Genomic DNA, 17,820 nt, shown 5'->3' with positions numbered 1-17,820 from the left:
CATGGAAAGAAGAAGATGGCGCACAAACTCCTGTCTCAAACTAAATTTCTTAATTTTAATATATTTTTGTATTAAAGTTAATATAAAATTAAGATGCATATTTTAAAACGAAAGGAGTATAAAACTTGAACTCCTGAAATGAAATGAAATGAAAAGAAAAAACAGAGAAGCTGGTCCAGGTCCAGGTCCAGCCCCCCACCCGGCAGTCCGCCTATATACCCGGCCCGCGTCCCGCGCTTCTCCTCCAACACGCACAGCACAGCCTCCCCATTCTTTCTTACTAATTCCCGCCGGGCGCGGGCGCGGGCGCGGGCGCGGACGTAGGGCAGCGAGGCTCTCCCGGACCCCCGCCTCCTTCCTCTCTTCCGGCGGAGCGGCGTCGCCTCTCGGAGGCACGAAAGCGGGAGACGGCCGGACAGATGGATTTGGGGGCAGAGCAGCACGGGTAAGCAAATCAAACCAAGCAGCTTTTCAGTTGGAGGGAGACGGTCTTTCTCGGGTTTACCGCTGATTCGATGAGTTCCGGGGTGAAGCTGCGAGCATTACACGAGGAGGTGCAGGATACGGGCGCCCTGCTGCGGCGAGGTCTTCGGCTGCCGGCATTGCCACAACCAAGCTAAGGTCTGCATACACCGCCCTTTTCCTTTTCCTTTTCCTTTTCCTTTCTCCCCAACGCCAACGCCAGCGCCATATGCCGTGCGGTTTTTGGGTCGGTCCGACTGTGCTCTGAATTCGGAGCAGTTCTGAGACATTTGGGCTTGTCTGTGTTGGTTGCTGCAGAATTCGCTCGAGGTGGACGTCCTCGACCGGCACGACATCCCCCGCCACGAAATCAGCAAGGTGCGTGTGTGTGCTCCGTAGCACCCTCTGTTACTTAATTCAACCCCAAGTCATTCCTTACTTTGATGTACGCCTTGGACCTTCTTCTTCCTCCTCCACTGGCCACTGGGTACCGGCGGTAGAATTGCAATCCCAGTTGCTCACTCCCTTTCAACCCTGTGGTCATGGCTATGCACGCATGGACAGTTCCAAGCCACCAACTGCCATGCAGTGGCCAAGGGAGCCCGGTCGCCCATCCCAACATCTTTTTTCTTTCGCCCGGTTTCGTCAGATAAGGTTTATCTTGAATGACGGCCCGCCGGGTCTTGATATTTCTGTTTTATATTCCGATTCTCGCCATCAAGATGGGCGCAAGTGGCCGGCATCTGTGGTCATCCACGCCACATGATTGTTAGGTAGGCCCGTCCGTCCATGCGGCGGATGCGACGATGTGTCGGCGTCGCCACACGGAAGGCGGCTTGGAGAAAAAGGGGAAAGGGGAAAGGCAGTCGAAGAAATGGAAAGGGCAAAGGATGCTTCGCTGTCAACCAAGATTATTTTTTCTGATTTAACGGCACTTCAATGATTGAGCTGGCGCATAATTGAAGCGCATGATTGCATCCGGTAGCCATGTACTCCTAGCTACCTGGTCCATGGATGGCGCATACCTGATTGCATCCGCCATGTGTCCATGTCCACTAGCTCTCTGGTCATATAATTGTATTGACCAATAATACTAGTGGACTTCTTATTCTCTCTTCTATTTTTCTCTCCAAGGAAAACACTAGTCAGTACTCAGTAGGAATCATAAGAACTCACCTACCTAATGTAGGATTGCCTACTTACTGAAGCTACTCTACTTTGTGATGTGTCACAGGTCATCTGCTCTCTCTGCAACAAAGAACAGGATGTACGTGCCTACTGACAAGCGTTCTACAGTAATTTTCACCTTTTGGCTGTGCTAGTGGCATGACATGAAAACTGCTCGTTTGGATCAACAGGTGCAGAAGAACTGCTCCGGTTGTGGGGCATGCATGGGGAAATACTTCTGTGAAAAATGCAACTTCTTTGACGATGATGTACGCGTGTTCACATTCCTGAGCCAAGGATTAGTTACTCTGTTAAGCATTCTCGTATTCGATGTCTGACAGCCATGTTGCTTTGTTGCAGATCTCAAAGAACCAGTATCACTGCGATGGATGCGGCATCTGCAGGCAAGTGCCAAATTTAATTTACAGCCATCCTTCTTTTCCTCGGCACGTTTACTGTTTTTCTCTTCCAGAATGGTCAAATATTGGATACATTCTTCTCCTTTTTCAGAACTGGTGGCATGGACAATTTCTTCCACTGCGAAAAATGCGGTGCGTTGGGTGTGAAAGTTACTGTGTTGGAAGCTTTTCATGGCATGTCTGTCCATTAAAGATTGCTCTAACAACAATTATGTCCTTGTTCACTGACAGGGTGTTGCTACAGCAATGTTTTGAAGGACTCTCATCATTGTGTAGAGAGAGCAATGCATCAAAACTGCCCTGTCTGCTACGAGGTGAGGCTTTGCTCTAATCAAGGCCCTAAACGCTCCTGAATTTGCAATTCTTGATCTTTAAAAGACAGCCATGTTTTTGAATCGCAGTATCTATTTGACTCGACCATGGACATCAGCGTACTGCACTGCGGGCACACGATCCATTTGGAGTGCCTGAACGAGATGAGGGTTCATCACCAGTAAGCATTTCTTCAGGCAACCGTTTGTTCACATGTAATGGACGAGAGGGTCTGATCTGATCAAGCTGCTTGGTTGGTTTGTTTTCGCCAGCTTCTCGTGCCCGGTCTGCTCGCGGTCGGCCTGCGACATGACCGATGCGTGGCAGAAGCTCGACCAGGAGGTCGCCGCCACACCCATGCCAGAGTTCTACCAGAAGAAGATGGTAAGCAACAAACTGACAACCACACACCATATTTAACCATCTTGCCAATGCTGCAACCTGAACAAACAGTGATGTGCTTCTTCTTCTTCCAGGTATGGATCCTCTGCAACGACTGCGGGGCGACGTCGAGCGTGCGCTTCCACGTCCTGGCGCAAAAGTGTCCCGGGTGCAGCTCTTACAACACCAGGGAGACGAGGGGCGGCCCGGCTACGGTGGCATGCTCCAGAGTCTGACGGCGAGGAGGAGACGACAGTACAACAGACACTACTCACTCAGTCACAGCTATGACACTGTCCAGGATCTGGTCGGGGCATGAGAGCTACTAGCTTGTAGGTTGAAGCTGCTAGTGCTTGCTGCAGTATGAAGCACAGGAGAGTCTCACTCTCTGAAGAGGCCAGGAATTGCTTGCCGTCGCCGACAGCAAGGCCACCGTGGTTGCTCATTGCGATTCGGAGAACAACAAAACTCGCTGCGGTTGAATAAATCGGGAGGATTGATTTACCGCTCATCATGGTGCGCTTGATCATCCCCTCTGATAGGTATGAGTTGTTGTGTGGTACATGAGCTTGTCTAGAGAGCTCCTGTAAGGATATGAAACAATTACGCACCAGAAAGAGAACCTGCTCTTCTTTCTATTAGAATTCCATTGCTACTTCAATGTCTACAAGCACCAGATTGCACCATGCACTGATGCACACCAAAACATGATTCTGTGATCTGTCAGATATTCTGATTTCTTGAGATCAACATGAAGCAGAAGTGTTTGTCATAGTATCGAGCTTCAAAAAAGAAGCAGGGGCCAGTATTGTAGAAATACACGGGCCAGACTAGCAGGCCTTGTTATCACTGTCCATACAAGGCCTAACTAGTTATTTCTTCTACACTGGGTCACTCGTGCATTATGTCCAAACGAGAGGAAAAGGCCATGTTTCAAGACATGCTACCCGTCGGCCAGCTGACACGCAGATCAGATCGGCCGCCTGTCCGATATGTTGTGTCGACTGTTCACCGCGACCCGTTCGTTTGCAACTTGAGTTATATTGACGGTGAACACCTTTTAAAATTCCGCACTTTTATTGAACAACACACACAAAGCTTGAACTTTTTAGAAAAATGTGGACACTTTTAAATTTTTAAACAATTTTTAATGTCTCTGTTTTTTTAAAAAAAGTGAACTGTTTTTTAAATTCTGAATATTTTTTGAAATTGTGAACACGTTTTAAAATTCCAAAAATTTATTGAACAACAAACAAAAAAAATTAAATTTAGAAAGATGTAAACATTTTTGAAATTTCGAACATTTTCAAAATTCATAGCAAATTTTAAAGTTTTGGAATATTTTAAAAAAAGTGAATTGTTTTGAAACTCTTAACATTTTTTGGAAAATGAAATTTTTTGAACAATTTTTTAAAAGCAAACAATCTTTGAAACTCTCAACAAAATTTGAACATTTTGTGGGAAATTGTGAATTTATGAAAAAAGGAAAAATAACAAAAACAACCGCAAATACCAGTGAAAGAAACCAACGGAGAAAAGAAAAGGCCGGTTTGGCAACCTTCAAGGAGGTTTCCAAAACCGGCAGAAACAAGTTAGAGTGTTAACGTCCATCACTGTACACATCGTTTGTTCAGGGCTGACGTAGACCTGTCGGGTGATCAAGGTATATCATAAACACAATTAGAACTTAACGATTCAACAACTTGTTTTTTTTCTAAAAGGCGACGCAAAAAGTGATATGTTTTCGGGGATTTTTAAATGGTAGTTTTTTGTAACACTAGCCATAAATGTGACAATTTTATGTTGTTCCCTCCTAAAAAAAGACCATATTCCTTGGTCTAAATCTTGGGGGTTGGGGACAGTTCCCCTCTTGGAAGTCACCTTGGTTTTAATAGCTCATGTGCAAGCCCTTATCATTGGTCCAATAAAAGTTTATTGGGACGATGATTAGTTCATGGCAACGCCCCGCAAGATGACCTACATGAGGAAGTTATTGGACCCATTTCTCATTGAGAGGCCCCTATCAATGTTTGAGAGACGCGAAAATTGCCCTCATACCCTTAACTAAAAAAAAATCGCACCAATGTCCAAAAGCCAGAATGAGGTAGGTTTTCTATCACAAGAACAACAATGAGGTAGGTTTGCAACCTTTCTTGCATGTCACATTTCACACCATCGTAATCATAAGACTGTTGGAAATATGTCCTAGAGGCAATAATAAAATAGTTATTATTATATTTCCTGTTTCAAGATAATCGTTTATTATCCATGATATAACTGTATTGAATAGAAACATAAATGCATGTGTGGATATATAGACAAAATTGTGTCCCTAGTGAGTCTCTAGTTGACTAGCCTGTTGATCAAGGATGGTTAAGGTTTCCTAGCCATAGACAAGTGTTGTCACTTGATGACGGGATCACATCATTAGGATAATGATGTGATGGACAAGACCCAAACTATGAACGTAGCATATGATCGTGTCATTTTGTTGCTATTATTTTCCGCATCTCAAGTATTCATTCCTATGACCATGAGATCATGTAACTCACTCACACCAGAGGAATGCCTTGTGTGTATCAAAATTCGCAACGTTACTGAGTGACTATAAAGGTATTCTACAAACATCTCCAAAGGTGTTCGTTGAGTTAGCATGGATCAAGACTGGGATTTGTCACTCCGTGTGAGGGAGAGGTATCTCGGGGCCCACTCGGTAATACAACATCAAATATAAGCCTTGCAAGCAATGTGAATAAAGAGTTAGTCACGGGATCTTGTATTACGGAACGAGTAAAGAGACTTGCCGGTAACGATATTGAAATAGGTATGGAGATACCGACGATCGAATCTGGGGCAAGTAACATACCGAAGGACAAAGGGAATGGTATACGGGATTATATGAATCCTTGACATAGAGGTTCAACCGATAAGATCTTCGTACAATATGTAGGATCCAATATGGACATCCAGGTCCGCTATTGGATATTGACCATAGAGTGTCTCAGGTCATGTCTGCATAGTTCTCGAACCCGCACGGTCTGCACACTTAAGGTTCGGTGACGTTTTGGTATAGTTGAGCTATAATGATGGTGACCGAAGTTTTGTTCAGAGTCCCGGATGAGATCCCGGACGTCACGAGGATTTCCGGAATGGTCCGAAAACAAAGATTGATATATAGGAAGTTGGTATTTGGATTCCGGAAGGATTTCGCGCATTGTCGGCAGTGTACTGGGAGTGACGAATGGGTACCGAGGGCCCACCAGGTGGGCCCACCACTCCCCAAGAGGGTCACGTGGACTTGATGGTGGCGCAATAGCTCTTAGTGGGCTGACTAGTCAACCAAAGAAAGCCCATGAGGTAAAAAGTGGAAAAACCAAAAGAGGTGGACAACTTGGGGAGGAGTCCTACTCCAAGTAGGATTGGAGGAGGACTCCTCCTCTCCTAGTTCGGCCGAGCCCCAAGGGGTTTCCCTTGGTGCTCAAGGCTAGACCCTCCTTCCTCCTATATATACTAGAGGTTTTAGGGTTTTTGAGACACAATTTTCAACCACGTGCAACCCTCTCCTCTAGTTTGTACTTCTTCCTCTAGATCGGATTTCTACGGTGCTTAGGCGAAGCCTTGTAGGAATAGGTTACGACCATCACCGACGCACCGTCACGCTGCCAAAGAACTCATTTACATCCCCGTCTCTCTTGCTGGATCATGAAGGCGGAGATCATCATCGAGCTGTATGTGTGCTGAACGTCGAGGTGCCGTCCGTTCGGTGCTAGATCGGGACGGATCGTGGGACAACGGCGATTTGGATCACGAAGACGTTCCACTACATCAACCGCGTTTCTTAACGCTTCCTGCTTAGCAATCTACAAGGGTATGTAGATCCGATCTCCCTCTCGTAGATGATCATCACCATGATAGGTCTTCGTGTGCGTAGGAAATTTTTTGTTTCCCATGCAACGTTCCCCAATAGTAGTATCAGAGCTAGGTTCGTGCGCAGATGAATTCTCGAGTAGAACACAAAAGAGTTTGTGGGTGTTGATGTTCGTTTTTGTGCCCTCCTTAGTATGTTCTCGATTCGGCGGTATTGTTGAATGGAAGCATCCCGGACCAACCTTACTCATATGCTTACGAGAAACAGGTTTTATCGACTAACATGCAACTTGGTGCATAAAGATGACTGGCGGGTGTCTGTTTCTTCAACTTTAGTTGAATCGGATTTGACCGAGGCGGTCCTTGGAGAAGGTTAAATAGCAATTTGCATATCACCGTTGTGGCTTTCCGTAAGTAAGATGTGATCATACTAGATACCCATATCAGCCACGTAAAACATGCAACAACAAATTAGAGGACGTCTAACTTGTTTTTGCAGGGTATGCATGTGATGTGATATGGCCAAAGACATGATGTGATATATTGGATGTATGAGATGATCATGTTGTAATAGTTAAATATCGACTTGCACGTCGATGCTACGACAACCGGCAGGAGCCATAGGGTTGTCTTTAAACTAACGTTTGTGCTTGCAGATGCGTTTACTATATTGCTAGGTAGTAGCTTTAGTAGTAATAGCATAGATAGCACGACAACCTCGATGGCGGCACAATGATGGAGATCATGGCCTGGCACTGGTGACGACGAAGGTCATGCTGGTGCTTTGGTGATGGAGATCAAGAAGCACAAGATCATGGCCATATCATGTCGCTTATGAATTGCATGTGATGTTAATCCTTTTATGCACCTTATTTTTCTTAGACCAACGGTATCATTATAAGGTGATCCCTCACTATTTTTTCAAGATAAGATTGTGTTCTCCCCGACTGTGCACCGTTGCAAGAGTTTGTCATTTCGAGACACCACGTGATGATCGGGTGTGATAGACTCAACGCTCACATACAACGGGTGCAAAACAGTTGCACACACGGAACACTCGGGTTAAACTTGACGAGCCTAGCATGTACAAAGGCCTCGGAACACAAGAGACCGAAAGGTCGAGCATGAATCATATAGTAGATATGATCAACATGGAGATGTTCACCACTGAAACTATACTCAACTCACGTGATGATCGGACTTGAGTTAGTGAATTTGGATCATGCGACACTCGAATAACTAGAGGGATGTCTATTTGAGTGGGAGTTTATAAATAATATGATTAGCTAAACTCAATTGTCTTGAACATAGTCTAAGTAATCTTTGCAAAATTTTAACTTGTAGATCAATGGCTCGCATAGTAGCAACCCTGAATTTCAATACGTTCCTAGAGAAAGCTAAGCTGAAAGATGATGGTAGCAACTTTGTAGAGTGGGCTCGAAATCTTAGGCTTATCCTTCAAGTTGGGCAAAAGAATTATGTCCTTGATGTAGCGCTAGGAGATGAACCACCCGCTACGGCTGACCAAGATGTTTTGAACGCTTGGCAAGCTCGTAAAGATGACTACTCACTAGTTCAATGTGCAGTTTTGCATGGCTTAGAACCGGGACTTCAACGACGTTTTGAACGTCATGAAGCATATGAGATGTTCGAGGAGTTGAAGTTTATCTTTGAGAAGAATGCCCGGATCGAGAGGTATGAGGCCTCCGGTAAATTCTATGCTTGCAAAATGAAGGAGAATTCATCTGTCATTGAACATGTGCTCAAAATATCTGGGTACTCAAACCGTCTAGCTAAGATGGGGATCGCTCTCCAGCAAGAAGCTATCATTGACAGAATTCTTCAATCACTGCCACCTAGCTACAAGAGCTTTGTGTTAAACTATAACATGCAAGGGATGAATAAGTCGTCGGCGAGTTATTTGCGATGCTGGAAGTCGTTGAGTCAGAAATCCAAAAAGAACATCAAGTGTTGATGGTCAATAAGACCACTAGTTTCAAGAAGAACGGCAAAGGCAAGAAGGGTAACTCCAAGAAGAGTGGCAAAACTATTGCCCCTCCAACAAAGAAACCCAAGGCCGGGCCTAAGCCGAAAACTGAGTGCTATTATTGCAAGGAGATTGGTCACTGGAAGCGCAACTGCCCTAAGTATCTGCCCGATAAGAAGGCGGCCAACGCTAAACAAGGTATATATGATATACATGTTATTGATGTGTACCTCACCAAATCTCTTAGTAGTGCCTGGATATTTGATACTGGTTCTGTTGCTCACATTTGCAACTCGAAATGTAAACTGCGAAATAAACGAAGGCTGGCGAAGGATGAAGTGACGATGCACATGGGAAATGGTTCCAAGGTTGATGCGATCACCGTCGGCACGGTCTCACTTCAGTTACCATCGGGATTAGTTATGAACTTACATAATTGTTATTTAGTGCCCACGTTGAGCATGAACATTATATCTGGATCTTGTTTATTGCGAGACGGTTACTCATTTAAGTCTGAGAATAATGGTTGTTCTATTTATATAAGTAATATCTTTCATGGTCATGCACCCAACGTGAGGGGTTTATTCATATTAAATCTTGATTGTGATGACACTCACATCCATAAAATTGAGACCAAAATATTTAGAGTTAACAATGATAACACCACTTTCTTGTGGCACTACCGCTTAGGTCATATTGGTGTTAAGCGCATGAAGAAACTCCATGCTGATGGACTTTTGGAGTCACTTGACACATGCAAACCATGCCTCATTGGAAAGATGACTAAGACTCTGTTCTCTAGAACAATGGAGCGTGCAAGTGACTTATTGGAGATTATACATACTGATGTGTGCGGACCAATGAGCATAGAGGCACGCGACGGATATCGTTATTTTCTCACCTTCACTGACGATTTGAGTAGGTATGGCTATATCTACTTGATGAACCACAAGTCTGAAACGTTTGAAAAGTTTAGGCAATTTCAGAGTGAAGTTGAAAATCATTGTAGCAAGAAGGTCAAGTTCCTACGATCTGATCGAGGAGGAGAGTTTTTGAGTTACGAGTTTGGTGCTCACTTGAGACAATGTGGAATTGTTTCACAGTTGACACCACCAGGAACACCACAGCGTAATGGTGTGTCCGAACGTCGTAATCGTACTTTGTTAGATATGGTGCGATATGTGATGTCTCTTACCGATTTGCCATTATCGTTTTGGGGCTATGCATTAGAGACAACTGCATTCACTTTAAATAGGGCACCATCAAAATCCGTTGAGACGACACCATATGAGCTATGGTATGGAAAGAAGCCAAAGTTGTCGTTTCTTATGGTTTGGGGATGCGATGCTTATGTCAAAAAGCTTCAGCGTGAAAAGCTGGAACCCAAGGCGCAAAAATGTGTCTTTATAGGTTACCCAAAATAGACAATTGGGTATACCTTCTATCTCAGATCAGAGGGCAAAGTGTTTGTCGCTAAGAACGAAGATTTTCTTGAGAAAGAGTTTCTCTCGAAGGAATTGAGTGGGAGGAAGATAGAACTTGATGAGGTTACAGAACCTCTGCTTCAACAAGATGGTGGCGCAGGGCAGAAAGAAATTTATGTCGAGGCAACACCAGTTGAAGAGGAAGCTAATGATGATGATCATGAAGCTTCAGATCAAGTTACTGTCGGACCTCGCAGGTCGACAAGGGCACGTACTGCTCCCGAGTGGTACGGGAATCCTGTCTTATCTGTCATGTTGTTAGACAACAATGAGCCTGCGAGTTATGGAGAAGCAATGGTGGGCCCAGATTCCAACAAATGGTTAGAAGCCATGAAATCCGAGATAGGATCTATGTATGAAAACAAAGTGTGGACTTTGGAAGTATTACCTGAAGGTCGCAAGGCTATTCAGAACAAATGGATCTTTAAGAAGAAGACATACGTGGAATGTAATGTGACCGTTTATAAAGCTCGACTTGTGGCAAAGGGTTTTTCACATGTTCAAGGAGTTGACTATGATGAGACATTCTCACCCATAGCGATGCTTAAGTTCGTCTGAATCATGTTAGGAATAGCTTCATTTTTGATTATGAAATCTGGTAGATGGATGTCAAAACGGAGTTCCTTAACAGATTTCTTAAGGAAGAGTTGTATATGATACAACCCGAAGGTTTTGTCGATCCATAGAATGCTGACAAGGTGTGCAAGCCCTAGCGATCCATTTATGGACTGGTGCAAGCATCTCGGAGTTGGAATCAATGCATTGATGAGGTGATCAAGGTGTTTGGGTTTATACAAGTTTTTGGAGAAGCTTGTATTTACAAGAAAGTGAGTGGGAGCTCTATAGTGTTTATAATATTATATGTGGATGACATATTGCTGATTGGAAACAATGTGGAGTTTTTGGAAAGCGTAAAAGATTACTTGAATAAAAGTTTTTCAATGAAAGACCTAGGAGAAGCTGCTTACATACTGGGCATAAAGATCTATAGAGATAGGTCGAGGCGCCTGACAGCTCTTTCACAAAGCACATACCTTGATAAAGTTTTTAAGAAGTCCAAAATGGAAAATTCCAAGAAGGGGTTCTTGCCTATGTTACAAGGTATAAAGTTGAGTAAGACTCAATGTCTAGTAACTACAGAAGATAGAGAAAAGATGAGTGTCGTCCCCTATGCTTCATCCATAGGGTCTATCATCTATGCAATGATGTGCACAAGACCAGATGTGAGCCTGGGCATAATTATGGCAGACAGGTTTCAAAGTGATCCAAGAGTGGAACACTGGGCGACGGTCAAGAATATTCTGAAGTACGTGAAAAGGACTAAGGAAATGTTTCTCGTTTATGGGGGTGAGGAGAGCTCGTCGTAAAGGGTTACGTCGATGCAAGATTTGACAATGATCTGATGACACTAAGTCGCAAACCGGATAAGTATTTGTTCTTAACGGGAGTGCGGTAAGGTGGTGCAGTTCCAAGCAAAGCGTCTTAGCTGATTCTACATGCGAAGGGAGTACATAGCTGCCTGAGAGGCGGCCAAGGAGGGTGTCTGGATGAAGGAGTTCATGTCAGATCTTGGAGTAGTGCCAAGTGCACTGGATCCAATCAATCTGTTCTATGACAACACTGGTGCCATTGCTCTAGCCAAGGAACCAAGGTTTCACAAGAAGACCAGACACATAAAGCGATGCTTCAACGACATTCGCGATTACATCAAGGAGGAAGACATAAATATTTGCAAAGTGCACACAGATCTGAATGTTGTAGATCCGCTGACTAAACCTCTATCACCAGCGAAGCATGAACAACACCAGAACTGTATGGGTGTTAGATTCATTACATTGTAAATCACCTGAAGATGTGAGCCTAGATTATTGACTAGTGCAAATGGGAGACTGTTGGAAATATGCCCTAGAGGCAATAATAAAATAGTTATTATTATATTTCCTGTTTCAAGATAATCCTTTATTATCCATGCTATAACTGTATTGAATGGAAACATAAATGCATGTGTGGATATATAGACAAAACTGTGTCACTAGTGACTCTCTAGTTGACTAGCCTGTTGATCAAGGATGGTTAAGGTTTCCTAGCCATAGACAAGTGTTGTCACTTGATGACGGGATCACATCATTAGGAGAATGATGTGATGGACAAGACCCAAACTATGAACGTAGCATATGATCGTGTCATTTTGTTGCTATTGTTTTCTGCATGTCAAGTATTCATTCCTATGACCAAGAGATCATGTAACTCACTAACACGAGAGGAATGCCTTGTGTGTGTCAAACGTTACAATGTTACTGGGTGACTATAAAGGTACTCTATAGGCATCTCTGAAGGTGTCCGTTGAGTTAGCATGGATCAAGACTGGGATTTGTCACTCCGTGTGACATAGAGGTATCCCGGGGCCCACTCAGTAATACAACATCACATATAAGCCTTGCAAGCAATGCGACTAAAGATTTATTCACGAGATCTTGTATTACGGAAAGAGTATAGAGACTTGCTGGTAACGAGATTGAAATAGGTATGGAGATATCGATGATCGAATCTGGGGCAAGTAACATACCGAAGGACAAAGGGAATGGTATACGGGATTATATGAATCCTTGACATAGAGGTTCAACCGATAAGATCTTTGTAGAATATGTAGGATCCAATATGGAAATCCAGGTCCCGCTATTGGATATTGACCGGAGAGTGTCTCAGGTCATGTGTGCATAGTTCTCGAACCCGCAGGGTCTGCACACTTAAGGTTTGGTGACGTTTTTGTATAGTTGAGCTATAGGTGGTGGTGACCGAAGTTTTGTTCGGAGTCCCGAATGAGATGCTGGATGTCACGAGGATTTTCGGAATTGTCCGGAAACGAAGATTGATATATAGGAAGTTGGTATTTGGATTCCGGAAGGATTTCGGGCATTGCCCGCAGTGTACGGGGAGTGACGAATGGGTACCGGGGGCCCACCAGGTGGGCCCACCACTCCCCAAGAGGGTCACGTGGACTTGATGGTGGCGCAGTAGCTCTTAGTGGGCTGACTAGTCAACCAAATAAAGCCCATGAGGTAATAAGTGGAAAAACCAAAAGAGGTGGACAACTTGGGGAGGAGTCCTACTCCAAGTAGGATTGGAGGAGGACTCCTCCTCTCCTAGTTCGGCCGAGCCCAAGGGGGTTTCCTTTTGTGCTCAAGGCTAGCCCCTCCTTCCTACTATATATACTAGAGGTTTTAGGGTTTTTGAGACACAATTTTCAGCCACGTGTAACCCTCTCCTCTAGTTCGTAGTTCTTCCTCTAGATCGGATTTCTGCGGTTCTTAGGCGAAGCCCTGCAGGAATAGATCACTGCTACCTCTTGAGCTTGCGTTGGTTTTTCCCTTGAAGAGGAAAGGGTGATGCAACACAGTAGCGGTAAGTACTTCCCTCAGTTTGAGAACCAAGGTATCAATCCAGTAGGAGTATCAAGGCAAGTCTCCAAAGTACGTGCGCAAAAACAAGAAAACTCGAACCCAACGCTACAAAGGGGTTGTCAATCCCTTCACGGTTAACTGCAAGGTGAGATCTGAATGCGGAAAGTGCAACAAAGTAAAAGTGTATAGCTGAAAATAAGATGTGAAGTAGACCCGGGGGCCATAGTGTTTACTAGAGGCTTCTCTCATGATAGCAAGTATTACGGTGGGTGAACGAATTACTGTCGAGCAATTGATAGAACCATGCAAAGTCATGGTGATATCTAAGGCAATGATCATACATATAGGCATTACGTCCGAGACAAGTAGACAGATACTTTCTGCATCTACTAATGTTACTCCACACATCGACCGCTATCCAGCATGCATCTAGTGTATTGAGTTCATAACAAACAGAGTAATGCCTTAAGCAAGATGACATGATGTAGAGGGATAAACTCATGCAATAGATATAAACCCCATCTTTTTACCCTTGATGGCAACAACACGATGCGTGCCTCGCTACCCCTTCTGTCACTGGGTGAGGACACCGCACGGTATGAACCCAAAACCAAGCACTTCTCCCATTGCAAGAATTGTAGATCAAGTTGGCTAAACAAAACCCACAACTCGAAGAGAATTACAAGGATATGAAATCATGCATATAAGAGATCAGAGGAGACTCAAATAATATTCATAGATAATCTGATCATAAATCCACAATTCATCGGATCTCGACGAACACACCGCAAAAGAGGATTACATCGGATAGATCTCCATGAAGATCATGGAGAACTTTGTATTGAAGATCCAAGAGAGAGAAGAAGCCATCTAGCTACTAGCTATGGATCCGAAGGTCTGTGGTGAACTACTCATGCATCATCAGAGAGGAAATGGTGTTGATGAAGAAGCCCTCCGTGTCCGAATCCCCCCTCCGGCAGGGCACCAGAACGGTCCCCAGATGGGATCTTGCGGAGACAGAAGCTTGCGGCGGCGGAAAAGTATTTTCGTGGCTCTCTCCCGTGGTTTCAGATTTTGAGGGAATTTATAGGCGGAAGAAGTAGGGCAAAAAAGCCACGGGGGGCCCACAAGCCTGCTAGGCGTGCCCCCAAGCCACGGCTAGGGGGATTGTGGCCTCCCCCGGGACCCTTTTCCTTGGTTCTCAAGCTCCCTGCGTATCTTTTGTTCCGGAAAAAATCATTCCGAAGATTTTATTCCGTTTGGACTCCGTTTAATATTCTTCTGTGAAAAGGGTCCAAAACACGGAAAAAACAGGAACTCGCACTTGGCACTGAGTTAATAGGTTAGTCCCAAAAAAGATATAAAATGCATAGAAAACATCCAAAGTTGACAAGATAATAGCAAGGAAGCATAAAAAATTATAGATACGTTAGAGACGTATCAAGCATCCCCAAGCTTAACTCCTGCTCGTCCTCGAGTAGGGAAGTGATAAAGACTGAATTTTTGATGTGGAATGCTACCTAGCATATTTGTCCTTTGTAACTTCTTTCATGTGACATGAATGTTCAGATCCGTAAGATTCAAAACAATAGTTTGCTATTGACATGAAAACAACAATACTTCAAGCAAACTAGCAAGGCAATCATGAACTTTCGAAATAACAAGGCCAAAGAAAGTTATCCCTACAAAATCATATAGTCTGGCTATGCTCCATCATCCCTACACAACGAATTTAAATCATGCACAACCCCGGTATTGGCCAAGTAATTGTTTTCAAACTCTTACTTTCTCAAACTTTTTCAACTCTCACGCAATACATGAGCGTGAGCCATGGATATAGCACTATAGGTGAAATAGAGTGTGGTGGAGGTTGTGAGGCAAAAAGGAGGAGATGGTCACATCGACTCGGAGTATCAATGGGCTATGGAGATGCCCATCAATAGATATCAATGTGAATGACTAGGGATTACCATGCAACGGATGCACTGAGAGCTATAAGTGTGTCAAAGCTCAAAAGGAGAACTAGTGGGTGTGCACCCAACTTGCTTGCCCACAAAGACCTGATGACCCACAATCACAGTCCTTTTGATAAGTAAGAGTGTCGAACCCAACGAGGAGCAGAAGGATCTGGCAAGTGGTTTTCAGCAAGGTAAAATCGGCAAGCACTGAAATTATCGGTAACAAGTAGTTGTGTGGTGAGATGATTCGTAGCAAGCAACAAGTAAAAAAAGTAGCAACGGTGCAACAAAGTGGCTCAATTCCTTTTGTATGAAGGGACAAGCCCGAACAAAGTCTTATAGGAGGTAAAACGCTCCCGAGGACACACGGGAATTTCTGTCATGCTAGTTTTCATCATGTTCATGTGATTCCCGTTCGTTACTTTGATAGTTTGATATGTGGGTGGACCGGCGCTTGGGTACTGCCCTTACTTGGACAAGCATCCCACTTATGATTAACCCCTCTCGCAAGCATCCACAACTACGAAAGAAGAATTAAGACAAAGTCTAACCATGGCATTAAACTAGTGGATCCAAATCAGCCCCTTACGAAGCAACACATAAACTAGGGTTTAAGCTTCTATCACTCTAGCAACCCGTCATCTACTTACTACTTCCCAATGCCGTCCTCTAGGCCCAAGTAATGGTGAAGTGTTATGTAGTCGACGTTCACATAACACCACTAGAGGAAAAACAACATACAACACATCAAAATATCGAACGAATACCAAATTCACATGACTACTATTAGCATGACTTATCCCATGTCCTCAGGAACAAAAGTAACTACTCACAAAGCATAATCATATTCATGACCAGAGAGGTAATGAGTAGCATCAAGGATCCGAACATAAACTCTTCCACCAAGTAATCCAACTAGCATCAACTACAAAGAGTAATTAACACTACTAGCAACCTTACAAGTACCAATCGGAGTCGCGAGATGGAGATTGGTTACAAGTGATGAACTAGGGTTTGGAGATGAGATGGTGCTGATGAAGATGTTGATGGTGATGAGTCCCCTCCGATGAGAGGAGTGTTGGTGGTGACGATGACAACGATTTCCCCCTCCGGGAGAGAAGTTTCCCCGGCAGGATCGTCCTGCCGGAGCTCTAGATTGGTTCTGCTCAAGTTTCGCCTCGTGGCGGCGGCGAATCCTCGAAAAAGCATCCTCCTGATTTTTCCCGGACGAAACCCTTCATATAGCAGAAGAGGGGGCCAGAGGGCCAGTTGGGTTCCCACAAGCCCCCTAGGCGCGGCCCAGGGGGGTGGCCGCGCCTAGCAGGCTTGTGGCCACCTGCTGGCGCCCCTCTGGCACTTCTTCGGCCCAGTATTTTTTATAAATCCGGAAAAAAATCCTCGTTTATTTTTACGGCGTTTGGAGTTCGCATGATAGGTATCTCAGACTTGCTCCAATTTCAGGCCAGAATTCCAGCTGCCGGCATTCTCCCTCTTCATGTAAACCTTGCAAAATAAGAGAGAAAAGGCATAAGAATTGTACCATGAAGTGAAATAACAGCCCAAGAAGCGATAAATATCAACACGAAAGCATGATGAAAAATGGACGTATCAACTCCCCCAAGCTTAGACCTCGCTTGTACTCAAGAGAAAGCCTATCTCAATAAATATGTCCACATGTTTAGGGAGAGAGGTGTCTACAAAACAAGATACGAACATCCAGGCATCATGATCATGATCAGAACAACAATACCAACATATAATCTCTCATGCTAAAGTGATAATTCCTTCACAAAGTAAAGTATGGATCAAGAACCTTACCGAGAAGTAACAACTGATAGCCTTTAGTCATTGAAGCAATTGCAATTTATCACAACATCAGAAAGAGTCAAATAAGAGCTTGTAAAGCAAATCCACATACTCAATCATCTTTTCATCCTCTACAATTGCTACAACTCACGTGGTACTCATGAGATCAAAGTTTCAGCTGAACACAGAGAAAGATAAGGGCTTATAGTTGTTCCTCCCAACTGCTTACCTCAAGGGTAATGTCAACAATAATAATTCATGAATACTTACCTCCAAGTTGACATATGAATATAGATCTTTCCCAAGCATATGACGGTAGCCAAGATAAAGGCGAAACAAGGAATTGGTGAAGATCACCATGACTCTTTCAAGGGCAAAAGGTAAAGGTACAAAATAGGCCCTTCGCAGAGGGAAGCAGAGGTTGTCATGCGCTTTTGAGGTTTGGATGCGTGTCCTCTTAGTGCGGAGGAACGTCACTTTATATTGCCTCCTGTGATAAAGAACTTTATTATGCAGTCTGTCGCTTTTATGTCTTCCTCATCACAGGTTCATATAAAGATTATTTTTCACACACTA

The 17,820-nt window shown here is 44.0% G+C and overlaps 1 protein-coding gene across 1 annotated transcript; it reads left to right on the top strand.

The window, feature by feature from the left end:
- The first annotated feature begins 243 nt into the window (after nucleotides 1–243).
- LOC123430073 (E3 ubiquitin-protein ligase RZFP34-like) lies at nucleotides 244–3,515 on the top strand. The gene is made up of 11 exons (XM_045113991.1): nucleotides 244–445; nucleotides 534–621; nucleotides 781–840; nucleotides 1,697–1,729; nucleotides 1,821–1,898; nucleotides 1,990–2,033; nucleotides 2,140–2,180; nucleotides 2,280–2,362; nucleotides 2,450–2,541; nucleotides 2,633–2,744; nucleotides 2,837–3,515. Exons 1-11 carry the CDS (start codon nucleotides 420–422, stop codon nucleotides 2,975–2,977), a joined length of 798 nt encoding a protein of 265 aa, XP_044969926.1. The 5' UTR covers nucleotides 244–419; the 3' UTR covers nucleotides 2,978–3,515.
- The last annotated feature ends 14,305 nt before the right edge of the window (nucleotides 3,516–17,820 follow it).

Source organism: Hordeum vulgare, chromosome 1H (assembly GCF_904849725.1).
Source record: "Hordeum vulgare subsp. vulgare chromosome 1H, MorexV3_pseudomolecules_assembly, whole genome shotgun sequence".
NCBI classification, from domain to species: Eukaryota; Viridiplantae; Streptophyta; class Magnoliopsida; order Poales; family Poaceae; genus Hordeum; species Hordeum vulgare.
The sequence above is the reverse complement of the archived record's forward strand: the minus strand, read 5'-3'. Positions and strand labels throughout refer to the sequence as shown.